Below are 27,857 nucleotides of genomic sequence, written 5' to 3'. Positions count from 1 at the left end.
TATTTCAACCTGCCAAACTCAGGAACATGAGTGACATCCATCTGCCAGACCTCTAATGCCCTCAGACCTCGGGGATTGACCCCCATCCCTAGGCCAGGACCATGGTGACTGCACTGCGGGCAACTCCTAACAATACCCTGTGCCTCAGCATGTGTTAGTCGAAATTGTCTTTTTAATCCCTTAGCATTTTGATGGAACTGAGTGTGGGAGATTCGTGCAGCTTCAAATTGATTGATGGGTGCAGTTTGTGTCAGGCTAACCAATTGATCTGCTCTGTGATTACCTTCTCCTAAGCCTTCCTGCCATTTGTGGCTTCTGATATGGATGACACAATATGGCGCAGTCCTCTGCTTTGTAGCTCTTTGAAGTTGTTGGAATAACTCATTTAGTCGTGGGTTTGCTACTTCTTTCAAAAGTGAATCCTCTATCCTTTGAGCTACTCCTGCCACATATAGTGAATCGGTGACAATGTTCAGCGCCACCGTGCGCCAGTTTGCCATAGCCCAACAAACTGCAAGCAGCTCCAATGTCTAAATTATCTTTAGGGTGGGCAACAATAATGTGTTGCTGCCAGGGTTCCTTTCCTTCCAGACCACAGCAGCCCTTTGACTAGCCTTGCCTGCATCCATGAATGCTGTAAGACCATCCTGAAGCGGAACAGATGAATGCTTAGGCATTTCCATCCATGAATACGTTCTCAAAAGGTGGATATCTTTCCCCTTTAGTTGTTCTCGTGATATCTGTCCAGTATATCCTAAGAGTGCCAATTGTAGAGCAGCAGAGTTTCGCAAGGCCAATTCTAGGTCTGCTCCCTTCATTGGCAGGTGAATACTAAATGGTTCTTCCCCTGAAATAGCTATCATCCTATCACGACCTTTTCGAATGACTTTGGCCATTGCTTCCATACGAGTCTGAACTGTTTTCTTAGGTTGAAGGGATAAAAATATCCATTCCAAGACATGGAAGAGGTCATCTCCCCCTTTTTTCTTTTGCCACTGCATGATAACAGCAAAAACAGAGACAGGGTGAGAAGCCACCAATAGTTGGAAGGGAAGGGTAACGTCTCGTCGAGCTGCCCATTGCGCTGATACTCGGTGCCCAAGATGTTGTATACATTTCTGTTGTTCATTAGTGAGTTGAATGGATTTAGCTGCATCTGTGCCTTGTAATAGAGGCCGTAGGGGAGCTAGATCTTCATTAGTAATGCCCAGGAGGGGACGTACCCATTGCAAATCCCCCATCAGCGTCTGCGCATCAGTAAGGGTTTTGATCTCAGTGGTAATGGTGGTTTTCTGTGGCGTTATCATGCTGTCATTAATCTTCCATCCCAAGTATTTGAACGGAGATTGCTTTTGAACCTTTTCTGGTGCCACTTGTAATCCTGCTTGTCCAAGTGTTTGCATAAGTTGTTGTAGGTTCTGTTCCGTAAAGGGTTGCTGTTGAGCTACTAAAATATCATCCATATAATGATAAATGAGAGCATGCGGCCACTGTCGACGTAAGGGTTGTAATGCTGCAGCAACGAAAAGTTGACGCATGGTGGGGCTGTTGCGCATTCCCTGTGGAAGGACTACCCATTCATAACGGTGAGCTGGTCGATCCTTGTTAATCGCTGGCAAGGTGAAGGCGAAGCGTGGTGTATCTGCTGGATGTAATGGTATGGTAAAAAAACAGTCCTTCAGGTCTACAATTAATAAGGCCCAGTCTTTAGGTATCATAGTAGGAGTTGGTAATCCAGGCTGGAGCGCTCCCATAGCTTGCATTTGTTCATTCACCTTGCGTAAATCATGAAGTAGCGAAACTTTCCAGACTTTTTTGGTATAACAAAGATGGGGGTGTTCCAAGGGCTGGTTGATGGCTTAATATGGTGAGCATTTAGTTGTTCTTGTACTAACTCATGTGCTATCTGCAGCTTCTCCTTTTGTAGCGGCCACTGCTCCACCCAGACAGGCTCATCTGTAATCCAGGTGAGTTTTAGGATGGGAGGCTGCCCTGCAGGGGCCGCTGCCAGAAAATCGTACCAGGGGTAGTTAACACTACTCCCAACTGAGTCATTATTTTGCGGTCAATGAGGGCAGAGATGCCATCTGGTAAAGGTAAGATCATTACATGTGCTGATGCTATTTTGTCTTCCACTTGAATAATGATTGGCTCTATGCTAGTATGTGGCAGTGAGACGCCTCCGATGCCGCTGACTCCTCCTGTAGCCAGTCTAGTAGGCCAATGTTTAGGCCACAGCTGTTGGGTGATGATAGTCACATCAGCTCCTGTGTCAAAGAGTGCAACAAAGGTACAAGATTCATTTCCTCTTCGTAATGTGACTCTAGCTTCTGGCCAGTTCATTGACATAGTGAAGCATACAAGTTCCTCTGTAGATCCAAAGTTTCTATTCCCACGGTTCGGTAAAGAGTCAGGAGGTGGTGCACATACTCTATGTGTGAAATTTTGCAGGGGAACTAATTGAGCAATTTTGCTTCCCTGTGGTATGTGGAGAGGTGCATATAATGTGTAAGCCACGATAACAATCTGTACTGTATAATCAGCATCAATTAGCCCAGGTATTACAAAGATACCCTTTAGTCCAGCTGAAGATCGGCCTATTAAGAGAGTTCCAAATTGTCAACACGAGGAGTGTATCGGGCCAAAGGTTGTGGATGGAATCTTTTGTGGTGTTGTGTCAAACAGAGTGACATCTACTGCTGTCGCCAAGTCGATTCCCAAGCTACCCCAGGTTGCTGGGAGGCCGGGCCCTGGGTTGGCGGGACCACTTTTGTCTGCACGCGGCTGCCGTTCGCGCTCTGTTTGCAGTTTCCCAATCGCCAACAGACTTTAGAAGCATGAGAATTAGTCTGGCAATGGTCACACCATACAGACACCGAGCAGGTACGGTGTTGATGACCTTTCCCACCACAGCGGAAACAAGGTCCGAGATGACTTTTTTGTTTGGTTCGCGGTCGTACTGCAGGTTTGAGGACAGCTGCCAGTGCCTGGGTATGGGTTTGCATGGCTGTAGATACAGCGGAACTTACAGCATCAGAGACAAAGGCGGCTTGCTGGGCAGTTGCGCTGTTTACCATTCGTTCCAGCATTTCCTCCACCGGAGCTGTTCGGGGAAGGGTGGACAGAATCGTCTTGGCCCTTGGATTAGCATTTTCAAAAGCTAGCATCCGGAGCATTTGTGCTTTAAGATCCTCCGTTATACTGTGGTTTTGGTCCAAGGCTTGCACTAGCCGGTTCACAAAACTGTCAAATGGCTCCGTTGCTCCCTGTTTGACTGTTGTAAAGGAAGGGGCCTTGTGTTCCGATGGGACAAGTGTCAGGGCTTGTTTTGCAGACAGGGCGGAGGCATTATGCATCTCCATGGAAAACGTTAATTGTACCTTAGGGTCGGCATAAATGTCACGACCTAATAGCATGTCCTCTTTAACATCACCCAGGGGGTGCCCCTGGGCCCTGGGAAGGATCAAAATCTTACGCAACGTTCCCATTCCCTTTCAAAAAGCAAATACTGTGCTGGTGTAAGAAGCAATCTGGCTAGCGAAGTACAGTCACTGGGTGTCATGATTTCAGAGTCAAACAAATAATTCAGCAAGTGTTTGACTGGTTCTGATTGCAAACCATATTGTGTAACAGCTTGTCGTAGCTGCTGCACAAACTTCCAATCAAAAGGTTTCCACGCTGCGGCTGCTGAACCATCTGGTAACGTGGTGGCCCGCACCGGACATGCAACAGCAGAAGCAGCCTGCCACTCTCCCTCCAATATAGCCTCTCGTATAACCCCAGACCAACGACTTTGGGAAGTGGCAGGCTGGAGGATAACGCCTTCCTGGGTCAGGACTTGAACATCACAACCGCCAGTAGGCAGATGGCATTCGTTCAGTTGCTGCAGCAAGCGGTTTAGGGTCCGGTCGGACGGTTTTGTTCGGGGAGGGGGCATCGGGGCAGCTGCAGCTGGGGTGGGTTCATTTTCTTTATTGGACTCTGCGCTCTCATTCAGAGGCGCACTCGGACCCGCTCTAGTACCCTCTTCCTCATCTAGCATGGGGGGTGGCTCTCGGTAGCTTTCAGGTCGGCGTGGAGCACCCGTTGCAGCGGCACCCTCTGGTGTTGGTGTCGGGTGTAATAGCTCTGTTGCAGATTTTTTAATAGGCACAATTATGCCTTTTGCAGATGGAACGCCTTGACCAAATAATCGGGTAGACTCCAACGACTCGGTTTCCCGACCGAGGAGGTCTGAAGCAGCCATAGCCATCTTTTTCTCCGCAACCATTGATCGTAAATGGTTCATGACCTCCCGCCAGGTTGATCCCAAGTCCTTGGCCGACTTGCTGCCGCTAAGGGTTGCATCCCAAAGGGAATCCCTGATCTCTCACCACTCAGTCACACTAAACATCAATTGCGAGTCTTTTAAGAGTCCTTTTTCCTTCGACCACCTACATAGCTCATGGAGCTTCTTTGTGCTCACGCTAGCCTCTCGCTTAGCAAGAATCTCAGATAATAGCGTGAGTGCCGCCTCCCTTTCCATTATCGAGGGAAAAACGGTCTTACCGGTGCAGGTCCGTGCAGGACGTCAATACCGGATTCAGACGCCTTTACTCCTTATGGACGCCTTCCTGCTTGAACTCCTCTCTAGCAACTCCCAATTCGCAAAGCCCACTGTTGCAAAGCAAAGGCAGAGTTTTTCCAGCTTTCCCGTTGTTTGGGCGCCAATTGTTGGGAGAGCGGTCTGCCGGAGTCAAGAAATTACTCAATATGAGTTATGCATCTTCCTCATCTTTATTGGCTTCTAACACTTCTTATATAGACTCAATACACAAGCATATTCCCAAAGCAAAAATATAATTGGTTATTAGCCCCTAAGCGCGCGCTGTTCTCAAACCACTAATTATCATGATTAAAACAAGCATTCTATCCATGCAGCTATTTGCGTTAGCTATGTTTCAGCCTTGCAGTTTGCTACTCCCTTTATTCCCATACTGCTCCCTATCTCCCTTGGCCTTGCATCTGTCTTCCCTAACAGCTGCAGCTTGTTACAGCCACGGCCTGTTAGCACAACAAAGTTACTTGGTCTCAGGATTCAAGAATAGATCAAGGCTACTTTCTGGTTAACTTCAGCACAACAACTTCAGCACAATTCTAATTACAGGCCTATTCTAATTCCAGGCCTGGATTGTGCAGATCTTTAGGGATTCTATGGTCATGCTTCTGCAGCCATTTTTCTACAACATTACCCAGCAACAACCAAAAACATCAGTGTGCTCTAAACACTGTTCTCACACCAAACCCAAAACACAGCACTGCACCAGCTACTAAGAAGAAAATTAACTCTATCCCAGCTGAAACCAGGACAGTATCCACCCCTTATGACATACCATTTATGTCATGCTACATTTTCCAGTACATCATCACCTTTCTGGTCTTTTAACATAAACACACAGATATCATTCCCTCAGCCTATGGACCATGCCTCTAAAGTCCATTGAGTTCATTTAGTCCATGATGTTGGGCTCCATCTGTTATAACAGTCTTTCAAGGCAGGGAAGATGGTACGCAGTGTTGGACTGTTGCATCTTGAAGCAAATTCTGATTCTATTATGGCTGTGCTGATCTGGTTTCACTAAAATCAGTCTTTGTTGGTGTAGGCAACTGGAAGGGAGTCAGGTTCAGATCTCCAAATCCAAAGTGGTGGAGATGGGCACCGCAAGGTGCCCAGTGCACCAACTGGCATATAGAAGTGACAATATACAGCGTTATATAACAATTAACATCACACAATTCAATTCATTGGCTGTTTTCACCCAAAATCAAATCCCCTTGAGGCGCACATCGAACTTCCCCATTCTCCCACATTACTCACCAAGTGCTCCCAGGTCCTTGAGCAAAAGCAATCCCACAAATGCCTGTGCCTGAGGCAGGAATGACCCAGACTGTTTTCCCAAGCATATTTTTAAGGCGCACTACAGGAACTTTATCCCCCTCTACAGTACACAAAAGCTTTGACTGGGCAGGACCAGCTCGGGTAGCAGATCCTCTGGTATTAACCAACCAGGTAGCCTTTGCTAGATGTTTATCCCAATGTTTGAAAGTTCCACCACCCATTGCTTTCAGTGTAGACTTTAACAGTCAGTTACATCATTTGATTTTCCCAGAGGCTGGTGCATAATGGGAAATGTGATATACCCCTACTCAATACCATGTTCTTTGGCCCAAGTGTCTATGACAGGGGTCCTCAAACTACAGCCCGTGGGCCGGATACAGCCCCCCAGTGTCCTCAATCTGTGTCCCAGTATTTACAGAACCACCCCTCCCCCCCCTCAATCTGTCCCCCAGTATTTACAGACCCCCCTCTCCCCACCCCCCCGCCCCAGCCGGGGGTTGGGGGGGAAACCAAGCAGCCACAGATGACTGCCTGCCACTTCATCTGCGCGCTGGCCTCCTGTTTAAAAAGTTTGAGGACCCCTGGATAAGAGGGTTAAATTAGTCTGTAACCACTCTCCTTCTCAAGTTTTTGGCATTGCCTTCTGTGTGTTTTGTTCCAATAAGATATTTTTTTTGGTTTTTTTTTTTTTTTACTCTCTGTCTCCCTGTCTTTCTGCCTCTCACACACACCCAGGACACATACTTATTTCAAATCTCTGAGATTTTCCTCATTTTCCATTTTTTAAATTGTTCTGGTTTTTAATTTATTTTCCTATCAAAATGAAATGTTTAAAATAGCAATTAAGCAGGCTGTAGGAAAGCATCAGGAGATGCTGACGCTAACCAGCTCTGCTCATTCCCTCTTGTTCCTTTGAAGTTTATCTGGCTTGGTTTCCCACTTGAACAGCTCTCTTCCAGTGAAAAGAGCTGGCACTTCCCATCTGCACCAGTCATTTGTTATGTGTGTGTCCCTTTCTTTCCCTTCCCTCTCCACTCCCCACAGGGTATGACATAGACTCTGCCACCTGCCTTGCACTCATCAGATTATAAGCCAAATACGCAAGTGCCTTGGAAGCATCGTGTCCTTCACATCCTTTGTTGCCATCCCCTGACACCGACACACAGACATGCAATGGTCACCCCTTCCCCCATCCCATCTGTGAAATGAGGAGACAATTTACTCTCTTCTTGCAGCTGAAGCCAGACCAATTGCAGAGGATGCCAATTAGGCCTTGGAGACACCAACCAGGTCATGTCCAGCAAATTTCCCACCGGCCGTTGCAAGGGTGTTGGTCCCAGTGTGGGTGCTGAGGGTACTCCTGGGGAAAATGCATTCCTGATGTTTAAACAGAAAGAGCCTGGTTAATCACTGTCTTAAGGCATAGTGAAGTTTGGGGTGTCATCATCACAGGTAGTGCTTACATCAGTCCCATAACATCTGTCCCTGTGTTGTAGCACAGAGCATATGTTGAGCATCCTCTTCTGTTTGCCATATCAAAGACAGTCTAATGGGAGCACCATGGACATGGCATTGACTTCCAGGCTCCCTTCCTAGATCAAGGCAGAAAAAAAAGCGGGAAGGAAGGAGAAAAGCAACTTCTTCCCCATGTATCACCTTGCCTTGTGTTAGACTGATATACACTGTCATGTACACTGCTACAGATGGGACAAGAGTATCTTGTTACATATCCAGCTGTCATGGTTTAACTCCGGCCAGCAACCAAGCACCACACAGCTGCTCACTCACTCTCCCCTCACCCAGAAGGATGGGGAGGAGAATCAGAAAGGAATGTAAAACTCAAGGGTTGAGATAACAATTTAATAGGTAAAGCAAAAGCTGTGCATGCAAGCAAAGCAAAGCAAGGGATTCATTTCCCACTCCCCACGGGCAGGCAGGTGTTCAGCCATCCCCAGGAAAGCCGGGCTCCATCACGCGTAATGGTTACTCGGGAAGACAAACGCCATAATGTTGGATGTCCCCCCCTTCCTTCTTCTTCCCCCAGCTTATATACTCAGCATGACATCATATGGTATGGAATACCCCTTTGGCTAGTTTGGGTCACCTGTCCTGGCTGTGTCCCCTCCTAATTTCCCGTGCCCCTTCAGCCCTCTGGCTGGCAGAGAAACTGAAAAGTCCTTGATTTAGTATAAACATTACCCAGCAACAACTAAAAACATCAGTGTGCTATCAACATTGTTCTTACATCAGAGCCAAAACACAGCACTGCACCAGCTACAGCTACTAAGAAGAAAACTAACTGTATCCCAGCTGAAACCAGGACATCTTGAAAGGTGGCATTTGAAATAAATTATTGCCCAGGTTAGGTGCTATGCTTTAAAAAAGTTCACAAGTTGGGGGATATCATCCACTGTGTCTAAATGGTGGGGGACAAAAATATGATGAGCCTTGTACCAAAACATTAACTTCAAAACACAGGATTATTTTTATTTTAAAGAGTTCTCTTTTCTCATTGGGTGCAAACCTGGCTTTCCCTACCAAACTACTTGTGAATTATCTATGAACTAGCTGAAAAACCTATTTACCATCTGTATCTAAACATGTGGCAGGGTCTTTGGGATCTCTCCAGTGACAACAATGATCAAGGACAAATTTATACAGTAGCTCTAGCCAGGGCTGTCTTGGTCTCTTGTTTGCAGCTGAGAGATTATACGGTGTTGAAACCAAAGAGAGTCTGGAAAGTAATAGGCCTTGTTATCAGTAAAAGAAAGGGTTTTGTTGTTTTGGGGGGTTTTTTTGTTTGTTTGTTTGTTTGTAAGTGTATTCCTCATTTAGATCTTACTATGAGATTTATTGGGAAACTGCTCAATCCTTCAAATTAAATGCAAGCTTAACCAAAACATGGTTCAAATGGAATAAAATAAAAATATCATCCATTAAATAGTCCAAACCTAGTTAGTATTTCTTTTCTTTCAAAACCAGGCTTAGCATTACAGCCCAGCAGACTAAAGCTCTCTGGTACAGCCACAGTAACTATAAATGCCACATTGCACTGGGTTACAAACGCTTCTTTACAAGGCAGAATATGGGGCTGTTCTCTATGCTTTAGCTAATCCTTCTCCCTGTGGTGTGCCTGCCAGCAGCAATACTAGTTGTTAGTAAATGTGAGAGTGAATTTGTCCTCTTAGGTACATTGTCTGTCAGATCCTAGGAATGGCCATCAGACACCTGCCTTAGCTAATGCAGAGTTAACAGGCAATGCAAAAATGGTGCCTTATTTCTAGTCAATTTGTGTAGGTAGAGGAAGGAGAACTGTGGAGATGCCCTTCTTGGGACATGAAGCTTCTGGACACTTGGCTCCATGCTCTTCTTGACTGCCTTAGGGAAGTCATTCCTAGTATCTGCAGGTGCATAGTTTTGTGCCCTGAAGCCTAAGTGCTGCTTTCTTTTATGGCTGCTTCTGTTTGCACATTTACAGTATCATGCATTTCCCTGGCTGCACTGTTCACCTTTGCCGATCTCCCATGTGAACGATCCATTCATTGAAAGGAGTCCTGCGTTGTAAGCTGTGCACTACTGCACTTAAATTCCACATTTCTATTGTGGTTCCACCTTTCCTGCAATGAGCACAGTGAAAAAGGAGGCACTCCACAGGTGAAAGGACATGCATAAATCCTTTGCTGGTTTGTTGTTTGTTTTTTTTTTTAAACTGAGGGATAGAGGAAAATGTACCACTTAACCCTGTACTGTGTAATGTAGCCTGATGGTTTTTCAGTTTTGGAGTTGGTACTAGGAATATAGATTCCAAGTGGAGGTATACTTTGGTTAGTCAGCATTACCAGGAAGTAGTTAGCCTTGAGAAATGATGGAGGACAGCACAGCTTTCTGATGAGTCTGGCTGCAGCAGTGAGGTATCAGGTAGGTTTTTATTGTAGGATCCTGGTAGGATTGCCAGTCTTATTAAGTCACACTGATCACGATATGATTCATCCAGATGAATATTAATATGGTTTAGCCCAATTTTAAGGACATATCAGCTGGGTATGCTCAGCTAAAGATGCGCTGTCTGTGCCGACTAAAGCTCATCCATGCGGATAAACTCTCTTCCTCCCAAAACAAAGCAATGTTATCCAGACTTCATCCAGAATCATTCCCAGTCTGAGCTATCCCCCTTATAAAAGAACTGTGTGGGAGAGCACTAGTTGGCATCAGCTAAAATCATGCCAAGGATAATGCTAAAAATAAAACTTGTTGGGTGCTCTTAGTTCAGTACCTAAACCTGTGCCCAGACCTATTTAGTCTACTGCTGGAGCTGTGGTGTCAGATACCAGACACCTCAGGAGAGGCTTTGTTTTAGAGCCAACCACCATCTTCTGTTCTACTCAGAGTAAACTCCAGACTACTGAAATATCTGTGCAGTCCCAGAATGCCCACACAAGAGATCTTGTGAGTCTGACATTCCCCCTTAGTTCATTAGATTGTTTTGAAATACTTTTGTGAGTTCAGAGCAAAGAGCTATTGGGGTAACATTTGAAGAACCATCAACTTGTCCAGGACTGAGAGGGGAAAGTTTGCAGGGAGCTGTGATGCCACACCTGTCTGGAGCTTAAAACCATGGGCTTTGGTCTGTTCTTTTAATGAGATTTTAGCCCAGACGCTAGTCATGGTAAATCAGCTTTTGTCTGTGAGATCATGCCTCCTTTTAGAGCACAAGGAATATCTTTAGCAAAGGACATGGGATTCAATTTTCTCTGCTTTTATTTCATATTCCAGCCCTGTGATTAAATTATTTTTCCTATGATAGACACCTCTTTGCTTCTTCTGTGCAGTATATGTATTTCATTGTGTGGTAGTGGTATTTGCCAGCTTGAATCATACTGTGGATGTTTATGTAAGCCACACAAATACAGTACAAGAGTTGTCTGTAAGCAGCTGGACCAAGAAGAAGCTACAGCTGCGTGCAACTCATCTGATCTCAGATGTAGGCTGATATATCTAAGCAAGTCACCCCAGACTTCCTTTAGAAATAGAAGGGGATTTGTATGACTTAGATGTCCACCATGAGATGAGACAAATTGTAAACTAGGACTGTGGGTTTGCCTCCATTGACTCTAAAGGGAGCCTGGGGTGGTGCTCTCTGATGGAGATGTCTGTGCCGCAGATATCTGCTTCCATTCAGATGAATCCTATCACAGTGTAAGCTAATGAGACACAATGTTACAGGGCAAGACGAAACAAGGCTCTGAAACTGTTTTCTCTGCATGCACAAATGGTGGCAGATGCTAAGCAGCTTCTTCCCAAAGTCTCACCTGTCAGGAAAAAAATGTGAGAAAAATAGAGTAGGAAGCAATGTGTGTTTTTTTTCTATGGGAATCTCTGTGTGTAGGTAATTTCCCCAACCAGAGCTCCTCAGAACTCCTGTGTTGCTTTGAGCCAGCTTGATTTCCAAGGGCTGCCTGTTGCTGAAGCTGACATCGCTGCCTGTGCACCTCCATGGGGGACCTCACTCATTCAGTAGCATTGCAAGCAAAACAACCAGTCAGGCATGTATGATCTGGTGAATAGGAGGAGCACAGCAGCACTTACTCACAAACTACACGGGGAGCATAGGATTTATTGAGCTGTACTCCAAATCAGAGATGGGGCATCAGTGAGGGATAAAGGGTTAACCCTGTAAGATGCCATAGTGACATGATGAACTGCCTCCCTTTATAGTGGCTGAAGAACAATTAATGGATTTGGACCCCTGAGCTGCTCTACTGAAGATCACCATCTGCAGAATCTATACTCTGTTGAGCATGGGGCACTATCCATCAGGTCAAGTACACAGAGTGACCTCCTACAGACAGAAACTGGAATATGACCTCCTTTGCAGTAGCTTCAGAGAATAAACTTATACCAGTAAAACACCACCTGAGACTGAGGCCATAGTACAGATACTAATATTGGATCAGGCTTAGGTCAGGTTCTTCCTAGTCCATCATGGGGACAGCTGAGATTTTTGTAGGAATATTACAACAGTGTGTCTGAGGCCTTTCTGAGATGAGATGCCAGGTCTGTTAAGAAGGCAGGGGTGAAATCTGATTCTTTGTGTCTGCATACTTGTGTGGCACTTGTGCTTCTGTGTAGAGCCAGCTTTGCATCTTCCCAGAGACACACACAGGTAGCAGCAGGCTTGCTAGTACATTGCTACCTGCATTATCTCATTTTTCTCCTTTCTTTCCCTCATTGTTCTATTTCTTCTTGATGTTATTTGCTGTCTTCCTCCTTTCTCCTTTTTCCCCCTTTACTTCTCCTCTTTTTCTCCCCTTCTGGTTGATTCTCCATCTGTATTCCTTCATTCATTCTTTCCTCTCTTTTCTCATTTATTTTAGAGCAAATCTTCATATCCACAAAGAATTACAGTAAAGACACCGTGTTGAAGTAGCCTCTGAGCTTGCAGATGGGATGAATCCTAGATTCCAATAACAGAACTTATTTGGAAAAAAAAATATTTTTAATGTGTTAATGGTTTGGCTTGAGGCTAAAATTTATCATCATTACCCTAATATCATCTAAAAGCTCAGCTTTAGCAGCAGGTAAAGAAAACACCAAAGTTTAATTCAGTCAGTGCAAGGAAAGAGAGACAGAGGATGGAAAAATATAATTTATTATGGAAATCAATAAAATGATAATACTTTAAGCTTGTAAAATTGGGCTAGTTGCTAAAGGAAAAATTCATACAGACATGGGTACCACTAGGCTTGCTTTAATCACAACTCAGTTGGGCCACCACCTCAGCGAGTGGCAGAGAACAAAGGGATACAGCACAGCTTATATACACTTATCAAATCATTAGTCAATGTCCAAAGTTTTTAGAAGCTTCTTTTGGTCTTGTCAGTTCTGCAAATCCATCACCTGACCCTGTCCCAGTTGATTCATCTATTTGGTTCCAGTCTCTGCCTCAGTTCCAAGGTCCTCCTCGGATCATGATCTTCTTTCTGCCTGCTTTAACTCACACAATCCTTCAAGCGCGCTTAGTCTTTGAACAAGCAATTCCTATTCACAAATAGTAATTTTTCTAGAAACATTTGCATTTCCGAGAGCACCTGTGTACACAAATTGATCATCTATTGTTTTTCTATTCTACTACTGATTAACTTGACTGGGTTTTAAACCAGCCTTGGATTAGGGCTATACAAGGGACAAAGCCTGGTTCTGCCATTTAGCAGCTTCAGCACTTTACATTTCTTAATTCAAAATACATTTTCTATAACAATTCCCTCCTTTTGTTTTTTCATTGCATACCTGCAATAGTTTAATAGCTAACATATTTCCAAGTCCTTTCTTGTAATTTTGCTACTAAGCCAGTCACACAAATTACACAACATTGCACTAATACAATCACAGACAGAACTATAAAAATCATAATAGTTAATATAATGATTAGTTTCTTTAACCATGTTGATAGGTTAGGGAACCAAGATCTTAATTCCTTGATACCAATATGTATGGTTTCTCAAGTCCGAAAAAGAATTTTGCAAATACGATAAATATTGGGTTACCCGTTCATCTCCATCCAACAAATTTTTCTTTGCTGGGACATAAGTTCCCGGTACCGCTATAATCCTTCCAAAGAGAATTTCTGCCAGAGAAACTCCAGTTGGTTGTCTGGGAGTATTTCTTATATTCCATAAAACTAAATTCAAAGCTTCATGTCATTTTAACCCAGTCTGTTTACAAAATTTGACTTATTTCTCTTTGAGAGTTCTGTTTGTTCTCTCTACCTGTCCTGAGGATTCTGGATGATAGGGAGTATGTAATTGTGATCAAATTCCTAATGAATGATAGATCTATTTTAATATAGCTGCAGAAAAATGAGCTCCCCTGTCAGAATCGGTTACCTCTGGAACTCCGTATCTAGGAATAATTTCCTTTAAGAGACCTTTAACAGCTGCTTTTGAGTCATTTTTCCGAGTAGGGAAAGCTTCCACCCACCCTGACAATTGATCAACAATAACAAGGAGGTATGTGAACCCCATTACTTTAAGCATTTTGGCATAATCAGTCTGAAGCTTTTGAAAAGGATATGTCACTGGAGGTCGCTTTCCCAGCAGTGTGCTCATTCTTTAAGAGGCAGACTCTTTACATAGCCGACAACTCTCCCAAATTCTTTTGGCTGCTGCATAAATTCCAGGTGTTGCCCACAATCGTTGGATTTTGAGAGCAATACTTTCTGGTCCTCCGTGAGATCTATTGTGCTGCCAGCGAGTGACAGGTAGTAAATACCTCTTTGGTATTTACTGTTTACTTCCTAATAGCCACTGTCTATCACGTTGTTGTGCTCCCAAATTCTCCCAGGTTTGTCTGTCTTCTTCAGGTAGATCTTTGTAGAGATGAGTTACATCTGGGAGTTCAGCCTTATCCTGTTCAGTCAGAATCAGTCATGGCTCAAATCACTTGCCATGCGGCAGCTTTTGCTGCTTGATCAGCCAAGGCATTTCCTCGAGATACATTGTCTCGGCGGTTGGTATGGGCCTTTACATAAATCACTGCCAATTCTGTGGGCAGTTGTATTGCCTCTAACAATCCTTTAATTGAAGTTCTATGTGCTGTGGTATTACCTGAGGAGGTAAGAAATCCATGCTCTTTCCATAGCATACCTGTAGCGTGACAAACTCCAAATGCATATTTAGAGTCTGTGTAAAGGTTAACTCAACAGTCCAAGTGCATATTTTGCAGCCTCAGTGAGAGCAACAATTTCTGCACCTTGTGCACCTAGAATTGGGAGATCTAAAGGTCCAGCCAATAAAACTTGAACTCTGTGGTAACTGCGTATCTGGTACAGCGCCAGCTGTCTTCATAGTATGATGATCCATCTGTAAAAAGACTCAAATCTGGATTATCTAAAGGTTGATCTGTTAAATCATCTTGTGGCTTACTCGTTGTGGTTACCACTGGTCCACAATTGTGATCATCTTTTTCTCCCTCTGTAGGCAGTGGCAGTAATGTAGCTGGATTAAGGTTATTACATCTTTCAAGTTTCACATTGTCTGCAGGTAAAAGCACTGCTTCATATTGATGTGCCCTTTGTGGAGAAAGCGCTTTTTCTGCATATTGTTTCAAAAGTATTTCCACCTCATGGGGTACACATACTGTCAGGGGGTGTCCCAGGACAACAGTCCGTGTTCTTTCCACTAACTCAGCAGCAGTTGCTATAGCCCGTATACAAAGGGGAGTTCCTTTAATTACTGGATCTAGAGTACAAGAATAATAAGCTGTCATAGACAAAGTTGTAATTTGGATAGAGATGCACGGTATCCCTTTTTTGCAAGTTGTATACACAGGTATTCAGTGTCTCTCATACATTCTTCTTCTGTATGACTAGCTAAAAAGATCATCCACATACTGAACCAAAGTAGAATGTCCTGGAAAATTTAAGTCTTTAAGATCATTAGATAAAATTTGAGAAAAAAATGTAGGTGAACTAGTAAACCCTTGGGGTAATCGAGTCCATGTTAATTCCTTTCCTTGCCATGAGAAGGCAAAAATTGTCTCTCCTCTTATAGGGATACTAAAAGATGCTCCAGTTAAATCTAAGACAGTATAATAGTTTGCCCATGGTGGTATCTGAGTAAGTATTAAATTAGGCTCTGGAACTTTCGGGTGAGGCAACATGCTCATTCACCGCACAGAGATCCTGAACAAATCTATACTTTGGATCCCCATCTTCATCTATTCTGTGCTTACTTAGAGGTAAAATTGGGGTATTATAAGGGCTTTGGCATTCTCTGAGAATTCCTTTTTTCAGGAAAAATTCAATTTATTTGAATGCTTGGGATTTCTTCAGAAACAATAGGACATTGTTTAATAGAGGGGGGAGTCCCTCCTTTTGTTTTTATTACCACCAGCTCTGCTGACAGCAATAATCTTAAATCCTCACTCGAGGTACTCTACATTTCTCAGGGAACTGCTTCCAATCCCAATGGTATTTAAAAATGAGGTTCTTAATTTTTTAAAACATGCACAATTTCAGAACCCATAAGGATTAACTGGATCCTGTCAGGCACTAGAGATACCCGAGTACCAAATTCCTGCAAAAGGTCTCTCCCTAATAATGATATAGGGGAATTAGGAGAAAATACGAATCTTCCCCATGCAATTTTTCCAGTTAAAACAATTGGAAGGGGTGTAGAAAGGTATTTCACCTCCTTGCCTTCTACATCTTTAACAATAACGTTTTCTTCTGATAAAAAATCAAATAGAATTTCATTTACCTTTGCAGCAATTTTTCCATACTCATTTACCTCTATTCCTTCCAGATTCATCTCTCAGCAGTTCCTTGAGAATCTTATTGGTCTATTCAGAATGAGGACATGGATGATGTGGGGGTATCGATCCTTGTTCCGAGACTGTCGAGTGAAGTGGGCATTCCCATTGCATATGTCCTGAAGTTCCACAAACAGACATTCTAAAGTATTAGAATTTAATTGAGACTGCCAATTAGGATCTTGTTTTGGCCAAGGATTAAGTCCTTGTCTTCTCTGAGTAATTTTTCTATCTTTTTGAATAATTCTTTACCTCTCTTCCATTTGGAATAATTCTCTCAGTAGAGGTTTCATATCATTCCAGATAGGAGTATAATCTATAACAATTCCAGATAACATTTGTGCACATCTTTCTGCATCATCTCTCAATCTCAGCATTTTACTCTGCCAAGCAACCAAATCTCCCTGTTTCCAGGGTTCATGTCTCATTACCACAGTGACTGATGGAACCTCTGGAGGAGCTCCAGGTCCTGCTCTGGGGTTAGGAATGTATTCCAGCCTCAAAGAATACATTCCTACAGTGGGAAGGTCAGTTTCCTCTGCTTCTGGGTACCTGCTTCTGAGAGCACCTGTGTATACAATTGATCATCTACTGTTTTTCTATTCTCCCACTGATTAACTTGACTGGGTTTTAAACCAGCCTTGGATTAGGACTATACAAGGGACAAAGCCTGGTTCTGCCATTTAGCAGCTTCAGCAATTTAAATTTCTTAGTTCAAAATACATTTTCTTTAAAATCCATTGCTTCAGCCACCCCCACCAGGCATTTGTCACCATCCATGAGTCAGTAGAGAGGTAAAGTATCAGCCACCTTTCTCGTTCAACACTGTTTAAAGCCAGCTGGATAGCTTTCACCTCTGCAAACTGATTCAATTCACCTCCTTCAGCAGTTTCTGCGACTTGTCATAAGGGGCTCCATACAGCTGCCTCCCACCTCCAATGCTTTCCTACAATACAGCAGGACCCATCAGTAAACAGGGCATATTGCTTCTCATGTTCCAATGGTTCATTATACAATGGGGCTTCTTCAGCACATCACCTCCCCCTCTGGTGACATCCCAAAATCTTTGCCTTATGGCCAGTCCATAATAATTTCTAAGATTCCTGGATGACTGGAATTTCCTATTTGAGCTCGTTGTGTAATCAGTGTGACCCACTTACTCCATGTAGCATCAGTTGTGTGATGTGTAGAGGAAACCCTCCCTTTGGACAGCCAACCCAGCACTGGTAACCAAGGTGCCAGGAGGAGCTGAGCTTCAGTACCAATCACTTCTAAAACAGCTCGAGCCCCTTCATAAGTTGCCAGTATCTCTTTTTCAGTTGGAGTAGAGCGGGCCTCAGATCCCCCTATATCCCCAACTCCAAAAGCCCAAGGGTCGACCTCCAGTCTCCCCTGGTGCTTTCTGCCAGAGGCTTCAGGTTGGGTCATTCTCCCTGGCTGCAGTGTAGAGCACATTTTTACATCATGCCCAGTCTGGACTGGCCCAAGGGCCACTGCTTGAGCTATTTCCTGTGTAATTTGTTCAAAGGCTTGTTGTTGCTCAGGGTCGAAGTCATTCTTCTTCTGGGTTCCTTGATAGAGAGGGCTTACAATCAGACTGTAATTTGGAATGTGCATTCCCCAAACCCCCACAATGCCTAAGAAAGCCTGAGTTTCTTTCTTATTAGTTGGTGGAAACATAGCTGTTATTTGTTGACCACATCCATTTGGATCTCACGACATCCATTTTATTCCCATAACATGGATCTCCTGTGCAGGTCCTTTTGTTTTATGGCAAAACCAGCTTTCAGAAGGATTTGGATAATTTTCTCCACTTTCTCAAAAACTTCTGCTGTATTGCCCCATATGATGATGTCATCAATGTACTGCAGATGTTCTGGAACTCCACCCTGTTCCAGTGCAGCCTGGATCAGTCCATGGCAGATGGTAGGGCTGTGTTTCTACCCCTGGGGCAGTCAATTCCAGGTGTATTGGACACCCCTCCAAGCGAAGGTAAACTGTGGCCTGCACTCCGCAGCCAAAGGGATCAAGAAGTATGCATTTGTAATATCAGTAGTGGCATAGCACTTGGCTGCTTTTGATTCCAGTTCATATTGAAGTTCTAGCATGCCTGGCATTGTGGCACTCAATAGTGTTGTGACTTCATTCAGGCCATAATACTCCACCTTTGATCTCTATTCTTCATTAGAGTTTTGCACTGGCCATATGGGGCTATTAAAGGGTGAATAGGTTCTGCTAATCATTCCTTGGCCCTCCAGTTGGAAAATCAGCTTATGGATGGGAATCAGGGAGTCTCAGTTGGTGCGATATTGCTGCTGGTGCACCATTGTGTTAGCAATTGCACCTATTGTTCTTCGATCTGCAGCAACCCCACAACAGAAGGGTCTTCTGAGAGGGCTTGTGTGGCAATGGGGTGGTTTTGCCACTCATTCCAATCAGACTTATTTCAGCCTCCAATACAGTTAGCTGTTGGGGTCCCCCTGTCACTCCAGAAAGACAAATGGGTTCTGCCCCCTCATAGCTTGATGACATTAGAGTACACTATGCAGTAGTTTCCACTAGAGCTTTTGTGGGTCTTTCATGTCAGGCTATTGGATCCACACAGTCCAGTAAACCTGGTTGTCCCTCTCCTCCACCTGGCTGGAGACAGGGTCCCTCTAATCCTGGTCATAGGATTCTCTACCATGGCAGCAAACAGTGCAGAGCAGCTGTTGCATGGAGCAGTCGCAGTTGTGCCCACTTATGCCTTGTAAAAATAGATTAGAATTCCTTCTCACAGGATTGAGAGTAAAATCAGCCTTTCCAATCTGTCTAGGAAACTGCCCACTAGAGATCGGAGCAGCAGCCTTCTTAAAAGAACCCCTATTTGTGATTGTTTTTCCTTGTAATTCACGTAACCATGCCTCCAATATCGATGTAGGTTTTTCATCCCACCTCCTCATATCCTCTCCATGGTCCTGCAGGTAAAACTACAGGGTACCCCATGGTGTGTACCTCCTATATTCTTCCTCTCAAGCAGAAGGGCGCTTAATGTTAATAGCTGAGATGTGGGTCCATACAGGTGGGGAGTAGGATCTGTCCTCTTTGAGATGCTGAACTAGTACTCCCACAGCTCAGATGAGGGAATTAGACATGCTACCTTCGTATTCTAGGAAATGGCGAATCACTTCATCTACCACTGCTGGCATGTCATCTTTTCAGCTCATTATTGCCAATGAGTTGGCATATGAAGATGGTGCACTCCATACAAATTTCCACCACATGGGTCCTGCCCATAGGACTTTGTCAGGATCTGTGGGTAACCGCGCATTGTTCTGGTCATCATAAATCATCTCTTTCATGGCTAATTCCCTCAGATACTAGATACCTCTCTCTATTGCAGTCCATTTGCCTGGGTGACATGTAATATCCTCCTTGAAGGGATACCTTTCCTTCACGTTTGAAAGGAGTTGCCTCCAAAGACTGAGGACTTGTGTCCCTCTTCCAATTGCCTTGTCAATGCTCCTTTCCATAGAAAGTGATCCCAGCTGCTTGGCTTCCCTGTCCTCTAATTCCAAACTATTAGTCCCATTATCCCAGCATCAAAGCAACCAGGTGATAGTGTGCTCACCTGGATGATGAGCAAAATCTTTTCACATATCTCGCAGCTCATTCTGGGATAGGGATGAAGTGGTTACCTCTTGTTATGCCTCTTCCTCCTGTTCCTGTGATGGTCCTGCTTTGTTGTCCTTTACTAAACGAGCTGTTTTCCATGTCCACTTCTTCTTCTGTATAGGAGCAACTGATACTGGCATGGGTTGGTCTTCTGCATCACTTGTTGTGGGGGCTGGAGTAGTTGTAATGCCACTTGCTAGGTTTTGAGTAGCCATGGTGCTTATCGCCAAAGTTCGAGTAACCATGATGCTTGTTGCAGCAGTTGAAGTAGCCACAATACCTATCGCTGTGGTGTGAATGGCTGCGGTGCTTGTCACGGCAGTTGGAGTAGCTGCAATGCCTTTTGCAGGGGTCAGAATAGCTGCAGCTGGTTGCTTAATTCTCAACATGGTTTAAACCACATTTATCATTCCCAGCAATAGATTCAGGGCCACAATATGCTGGTCTCAACATCCCAAGGATACTCACATTTTTCAAAAGCCTTAAATGCTTCTGTAATTGGCCTAGAAGAGAAGGAGAAGGTGTAGGAAAATAGATTGTGTGATTGGCTCTCCAAAAAGGAAAAGATAAAGGTGCAATTATCAATAATCCCTGCCAGAGAATGACTGAAGAACAGGGGCGATGGCAATGCTGAGTACACAGACCAGATTAGCTTCACGGCCAGCAAGTCTATCATATCATAAATCAGCACTATAAAGTACAACACAATGATAACTTTAACCCAGGCCCCATGGACCATAAACAGCACCACAGGGAACACATACTGCAAGTAAAGTACATAACGCAACCCTGAGATCATGAGCAGCAACTTTGAGAACAAAGAAAATATTGTGGTCAGTGAGTATTTAACCAATACAAAGAATAAATGTAAAAATTTTGTTTTAAAACACTCTAGTCAGATCTGTCATTATATCAACTCTTGGTGCCCCACATTGCTTGCCAAAAAACTGTTGTGGTTTAACCCCAGCCAGTAACTACCACTCAGTCACTTGCTCAGTATCCTGTCCCTGTATCATCTGTCATTGTGTTGTTCCCCCCCCCCCCAGGGACAGGGAGGAGAATTGGGAAGGAATGTAAAACTCAAGGGTTGAGATAAGAACAATTTAATAATTAAAAAAAAATAGGGAAAAAGAAAATCTATAAAAGTAATAATCACAATAATAATAATAATTATAACGACAAGGAGGGAGAAGGGGAGAGGAACAAATTCCAAAGGGAAGGAAGAAAAGAAAACAAGTGATGCACAGTACAATTGCTCACCACCACCATCACTGACCCACTGATGCTCAGACAATACCCAAGCAATGATCAGCAGGCCCCAGTCAACTTCCCCCAGCTTATATACTCGGCATGACGTTCTATGGTATGGAATACCCCTTTGGCTAGTTTGGGTCACCTGTCCTGGCTGTGTCCCTTCCCAATTTCCCGTGCCCCTTGAGCCCTCTGGCTGGCAAGATCTGAGAAACTGAAAAGTCCTTGACTTAGTATAAACATTACCCAGCAACAACCAAAAAAAATCAGTGTGTTATCAACATTGTTCTCACACCAAATCCAAAACACAGCACTGCACCAGCTACTAAGAGGAAAATTAACTCTATCCCAGCTGAAACCAGGACAATGCTTTTAGAAATCCATTTAACTGATATATATTATCATCTGCTTTTTACCTTCAAGATTTCAAGAAGAAAGTATCTTTTAAAAAATCAGTTCCCTGGTGCTCTGAATTTATAGCAGAGGCCATAGACTATAAAGTGGAAGGAGATGAAATTAAGCCCAGGGGACTGAGAAGTGTACTGGAGAGAAAGGCTCATACACCAGGTGCTTAAACACATGCATAGTTTAAATCCTGTGTTGTCTTCCTGAAGCAATGGAGCTGCTCTTGTATTTAAGACTAACACACCTGGCTTAAATGCTGGGACCTTAATATCAAAAGGTGTATAATGCTGGAGTACAGAATGTCATGCCCGTAAGCTGCTCCAGGTCCAAGGTATGATCTGCTATGGCAGTTCCTTTCCTCTGTGCAGATCTCCTGTGCTCAGGTCTTGGAAAGCCAAAAAAGTTTCCTGAGACAGGAAAATGTCCCAGACTGTCAGTTTTGGGAATGGGTTTCCTTGCTGACATATGGCTTCCAGATTTGGATCCAAGCCAGGATCTGGATGTTTGGGATGAGCCTTTTGCTGATGAAGTTTCATCCAGCAAAGGCACATTTCTTGAGTGCTGGGGATTTTAGCTTGAAAGGTTCCTTCTCATGAAGCAGGTACTCACAGCAGATGTTTCACATGTTAAACATAAGCACTGAAAACACGGTGCATTACTTTTTAGATGGATAGCCAGGTATTTTACAGAGCTCTGCTCCTAGCACTGTAAAAGCAGAGTGCATTTGGAAAATACCCAGTGTAGGAAGCAGGACCAGTGGAACAGGGTGCTACTGTATGGGGTGTCACCTGCTTTGCCAAAGCAAGTCCATGCCAGCACACAGAGTCCCCTATTTCCATCCTGTCCTGCAAAAATGTCCTTGCAAATCTCCTCTCCATGCTGCCATTTATCTATCCACCCTGCAGCAGGGTTGTCACCACTTTGTCAGGTCTTGGGGACATCTGTGGCTGGAAACCCTGCTGGGGAGATGAAGAAAGCCTGGACAGTTTATGAGACGGCAGGATGCAAAGTACATCTACCTGACCCTGAACACATGGCCTCCCTGCTCCTCACTTGACATTTACAAACAGTGACAGGCCTTATCACTTGCTATGTGATGCTACCACAGCAAAAGCTGGGAAAGCCAGACATTAACAACTCCAGCTTCCAAAAAGAAAGCCCCAGAGACTTATGACAAGGAACTGCCATAACTCAGGCTAAATTCATTCTTGTTAGGAAACCTCTGCAGCTGGGCCTCTGGGTAAAAAAGTCTGATGCAAGGAAAGTGGAAAGGCATGCAGAGAGACAAAGGGAAAGGCAGATGGTGCTGGTGTCTCATCCCAGTTCTCCTTCTCCCTTCTCTTCCTATAAGAGGAGAAACCCCTGGCTGAGACCCCCTCAACTCTAGGAGCAGCATGAGCTTCTGCAATTCCTTGCACAATCCCTGGCCATGGCTCTCTGCATGCCGCTTTTATTACTTTCCCCTAGCCTGCCTCCTCTAACCACAGTGAGGACCTGTGGAAGCACATACATCAGTACAAGTGGATCATTTGAGCACCTCCTCCGCGTCCCAGTCTGCTGGGTCTTCATTGGTTTCAGTACCCAAATTGCTATTTCCTGCTGATAAATCACAAACTGGAATTTAGGGGCTAGAGAAGGTTAGGTGTTCCCTTCTCTAGGAAAGCAAATCTGCAGAGGGGCCACCAGCAAAAGACCTCCTAAATTTCATGATTCTCACAGAGTAGATACTTTCAGGACACCCTTTTTTCAGGCTGCTGCTGCTATGTCTCCATCTATGCAGTTATGCAATAAGCATTGCTTTCAAACAATGGTCTGTTGATTACTTGTTTTATTAACAATGATGCAATTCCTTGGAGAGGTTTATTACTCTTGTTTTGTATTATTTTGTGCTTTATGATTTTGTCATTAATGGGTACGCTTGCATTTCACTGTGACTGACTTTCCTGGGAGAAATTCTCAATGCAGTCCAAAATGTTCATGACTAAATGTTTACTGGCAGGAAGTATGAGAGTGTTGCAGGGCTGTATGGTTGTTTTCATCCTGATGATGCAGAAGCAAATCAATTGAAAATATTATTGACTGTAAAATTGGAGCAAATTTTCTTTTGCCTCTGGATTTCACATTACCTAAGTTAGGCTGTATAAATGACAATATATTATTCATGCAATAATTGTAATGCTGGTATCTACAGTGAGAACTGCAATGCACACAGCTAAGGCAAGAGGAAGGGATAAAACCAGACCTGGCATATCCTGCAGCTCTGCTCCCACGCTGAGTACAAAGCCCCTGTCCCACTGGTGACTCAACTTTTAGCAACATTTAACTAGAATGCCCTTTACCAGAAGATAAAATAAATCAAAAGGGCTCTCCTACACAGATACGTTTGTTCAGATTAATGTATAGTGTACATTTAACATGGAACAGCTTTTCTTAATTCCCTTTCTGCAAGCTCTTTTTTTTTAGTCAGACTGCTGTAGCCCAAATTAATCAACTTTAGCGATTCTTGCTAGCTATTACTTTCTCTTAGCATTAAGCATTATTAATATTAATTATTAGAAATTAATTATTCCAGAATAGCTCCCCACATTTAGTTATATCCCAAAGTTTCCAGAGGCATACAATGGCCAATATGCTCTGACTTCAGTGAAAGCCCTCCACACTCCCAGTTTAAAGAGGTTGCCAACAGCACTGTGTTGTGTCTGCCAAGCAGAGGTAATAATTTCAGTTTAAAAATCATTTAAAAAATCTTCTGTCAGTTAAAAAAAAAAATTCTGTACTTAAACTTCTTTGTAACAAGACCATATCCAGAAGCCACTGTTCAGCACACAGTGATGCAGGGGAAATGTGGTGCAAAGAATTAAGAGAGCCTAAAAAGACAAAAGCTAAGGAGAGAAAACCACATCCCTGTCTCCCACATACCCATCCAGGGCTTCATCCAAACCCCAGAAATGTCAATGTAAGTCCTTCTGTGGACTCTGAGTGCAGACCAGGAGAACTGCACTGTGCTATCCCAAGGTTCCTGCTCCATCTCCATCTATGCAAGCCTGCAGATACAGGCGGAAAAACAATGTACATGACTCTGTATTGGAATATAGATTTATAGAGACAGTGTACATAAATCTAGATAATTTATTCAGTGCCACAAATACAAACAACTGCCACCCCTCTTCCTTCATAAACTCACATACACAAATGCACCTCAAGTATGAATAATGCAATGACAAAGTGAGCGGCATTTGTAATGAACATCATTAGTACCAGCAGTTAGGAATAATAGTTGTCTAATTATAGTCTTTCATTGTGTGCTATGTCAAAGCATGGGTTAGTAATTGCAATCAGTAAAATCCTTTCAGAGTATGTGCAAAGCCCCAACCTCCATCACCTGCTGTCAAGCCTGTCTGATACACCGCAAATGCACTTACTGGGCAGATGAGTGAGTTAGATGGGCTGTTCTCTTTTTTTTTTTTTTGTCTTTTTTTTGTTATTTTCTCTTATGTTTTGTGCTTTCCTCAAGGTTGTATCTATGTTGTGAAGTGTTGTTAGACTTTTTATTATTATTTTTATCCTTATTTTTCAACATGTATGTGATTGCTTTTTGGGTGAGATACATTAGACAACAGACGTCAACAATTATATAAAATGATATGGTAATCAGCAACTGAAAAAAATAATTGCTTCTCATGGGCTGCTGAGTGTTACAATTTGAATGTCTTTCAATTAAAATCATTAAAATCCTTGTAATAGACATAGAGAAAAAGCAGGGAGGAGGGGAGAGAGAAAGAGGGACAGGGAAATCAGTTCTATTTCAAATATTACTCATAAGATGGAAGAGAAATTTTCAGAATGCAAGTGGGACTGATTCCATTAGCATAATACCATTTCTAGTATTATTTTATTAATATAAACATCTTGGCTCTGGGAATGCCTCCTGGATCATATATACCTACTGTATTTTGCATTGGGTTTAAGGGAAAATCAAGAAGACTGGTAAAAAAAATTGAACTTATTTCTTATATTCATGCTGACTTGCCAGCTGTACTGTACCTGAGTAGAGCAGCAGATTTGATTATTAAATACAATTAAGGCCTGTTTTTGTTGGAGTACCATGTAAGTGCATATTGTAAATACCTGTCTAGAAGACAGGAACAGCACAATCATATGACTACATACTCTGTCTTGCTGCTGGAGGGGACTTGCAGTGATTTTCTCTGGTTCAGCCTCCCACAGTAAGGCAACCATCTCAGTGCTGTAACAGCAAGTATTGCAGAGATCACATCTTGTTGAAGGAGCACATAGGCTCATGGGTAGATACATGCTTTAAACTTTTAGAGGCTCTCAACTCTGAGTTTTCTTATGTCTGCCTTTGTGTGAAATCATATCTATTTATTATTAGTATATAGTACCTTCAGAGACTCAGCAGGGTATGTCCTTTTTGCTGCAAGCATTTTCTATTGCTTAAGGACATACGTAATTTTCATGGCTGGCAAACATGAGATTGGATGAGATGTGTGTGTCCACTCAAACTTCTGCAATAAAATGATTTAGAGGTCTGTGTAATTAATCTCTCCCAGGAAGTAGTAGAAACCATATTGTGTGCACAAAATTCAAGCAAAGGCAAATTTATACAAAGTACAAGAAAGGAAGTGCTCATGGTGAGTTTTCATAGATTGTGGATGAGGGCACCAAGGGCAGGAGCTGTAACTTTTATTAGGATTACTTAAAATGAGGATAGGCAAAAAGTTTTTGAATGCTAACTGGGAAATGTCTCATGTCATTAGAAGGCCAAATATCCATTTCTAATTACTCTAAGACATCTTCATAGTGCTGTCTGACACTACTGTCCTCACCCTGCTCACTTTGAATTTGCTTCTGCCTTTGGAAAAAACAAATTCAGATGTACCAAAAGACATATATTTTATAAGACTTCAAAACAATTAGAAATTGCGATGGCACTGAAAAGAAGATGTTGCAAAATATCTGATTGGAAATGTTATAGGCTCTTGATTTTTTCTCAGGGAAAAGTGTTGCCACTGCAGAGGTCACCACTGGCCGGACAGCAGAACACAGGTCTGGAAATGAGAAGAGCAGAATTCTGGTCTTATTCTTGGTTTGGGGCAAGTCATTGGAGGGGGGTTCATCTTCCATAACTTCTATCTTTTAAAGGTTAGATGGCTATTCTGAGCTGGTCATCTGAGATTCTTCAACAGTTAATAAAGAAGCAAAGAGGTATTCCCACAGGGTCATTCATTCACTCCTAAGACAGGTGAGGATTAATCACTTTATGGATATGTCTCCACAATTTTTGTAGAGTCTGGCCATCTAGTTTTAAGTAAAATCCTGGATGAAAAAAAGATAGAGAAGAATACCTCCCTTAATATCTGTTTCCAGTCCATGTTGAAGAAATGGAGAAATTCCTTTTAACAGAAATTTTGGATTTGAAGACCTATAAATAGCTTTTTCTCATCTGTAAATGTTGAGAATTATGCTTCCTGCCACAAGAAGTGGGTTCATGTCTTGTGATTGAGTTTCATAATGACCTTGCAGTAAGGATTTGTTTCCTTATTATACTCTTTCTTAAGAGTTAAATGGACTATATCTTCATATTACAAAGTTGGAAAAGCTTTTTTTTCTTAATAGGAAAGATCTGTTACTGATTTCCAGTTCCATTACCCATTATTCTCTGCTAATAAAATTTAGTTTGGATATATTGAAACATTCTGCTGAAAAGCTGCTTTCTTAAATTCTTATTATCCACAAGACAATTAGTGCTGAGGGAGATAGTTTTTCAGACAGAAATGTTAATTTTTCATAATTCAGACTTTGGTGACAAAAATAGTGGATTTGATAAAGCTTTTATTGGGCAGTTTTTTCTTGTCCAGAATGGACTTTTTGCACTAGCATGTTCTCCAACATGTAAGCCATATTCTGATGCCATGGGAAACACCTGTGCTGCTGATTTATCCTAATGTCTGTGCTCATGGGTGTTAGGTGTTGGGGGAGGATGATGTCAGCCCAAGCATTTCTGAAAGTTAATGGTCCAGAACAAAAACTATGTATGAAAACTTGACTTTTTCAGCTAAATGGAATTCTTGTTTTCCACCTCACCACAATTAAAACAGTGCTGAGAAATCTTTGTCATGGGGAAGGACTGTGCCCTCCTAATGCCTTTACAGAGATCAGTAAAAGCACACCCAGCTCCAAACTTTCTATAACATAAGGATAGTAAAAGATAGAGACAAACCCAGAAAACAGAGCACAGGAAAGAATGAGACAAGTTTCATAGCAACATGAGAATTGGTTTCAAAACACTCAGTTTTGTCAAAGCCATATGTGAAGATCATAGCAAGAGGGAGAGGTTTTG

General features: G+C 43.0%; 1 protein-coding gene across 47 annotated transcripts in view; it reads left to right on the top strand.

Annotated features, from left to right (window-relative positions):
- Window positions 1-27,857, top strand: part of LOC129783139 (CUGBP Elav-like family member 4) — a 773,173-nt gene that overhangs the window by 505,200 nt on the left and 240,116 nt on the right. For 12 of the 47 annotated variants that reach the window (XM_055792912.1, XM_055792939.1, XM_055792919.1 and 9 more), the window contains exon 5: window positions 23,031-23,042. The exons of the other annotated variants lie outside the window; for them this stretch is intronic. In XM_055792912.1, the coding sequence (XP_055648887.1) occupies window positions 23,031-23,042 (12 nt within the window). The remainder of the gene's footprint in view (window positions 1-23,030; window positions 23,043-27,857) is intronic. 47 annotated transcript variants of the gene reach the window in all.

This window comes from Falco peregrinus, chromosome W (genome assembly GCF_023634155.1).
Source record: "Falco peregrinus isolate bFalPer1 chromosome W, bFalPer1.pri, whole genome shotgun sequence".
Taxonomy (NCBI): domain Eukaryota; kingdom Metazoa; phylum Chordata; class Aves; order Falconiformes; family Falconidae; genus Falco; species Falco peregrinus.
Note: the sequence above shows the minus strand (reverse complement) of the source record. Positions and strands in the feature narration are given on the sequence as shown.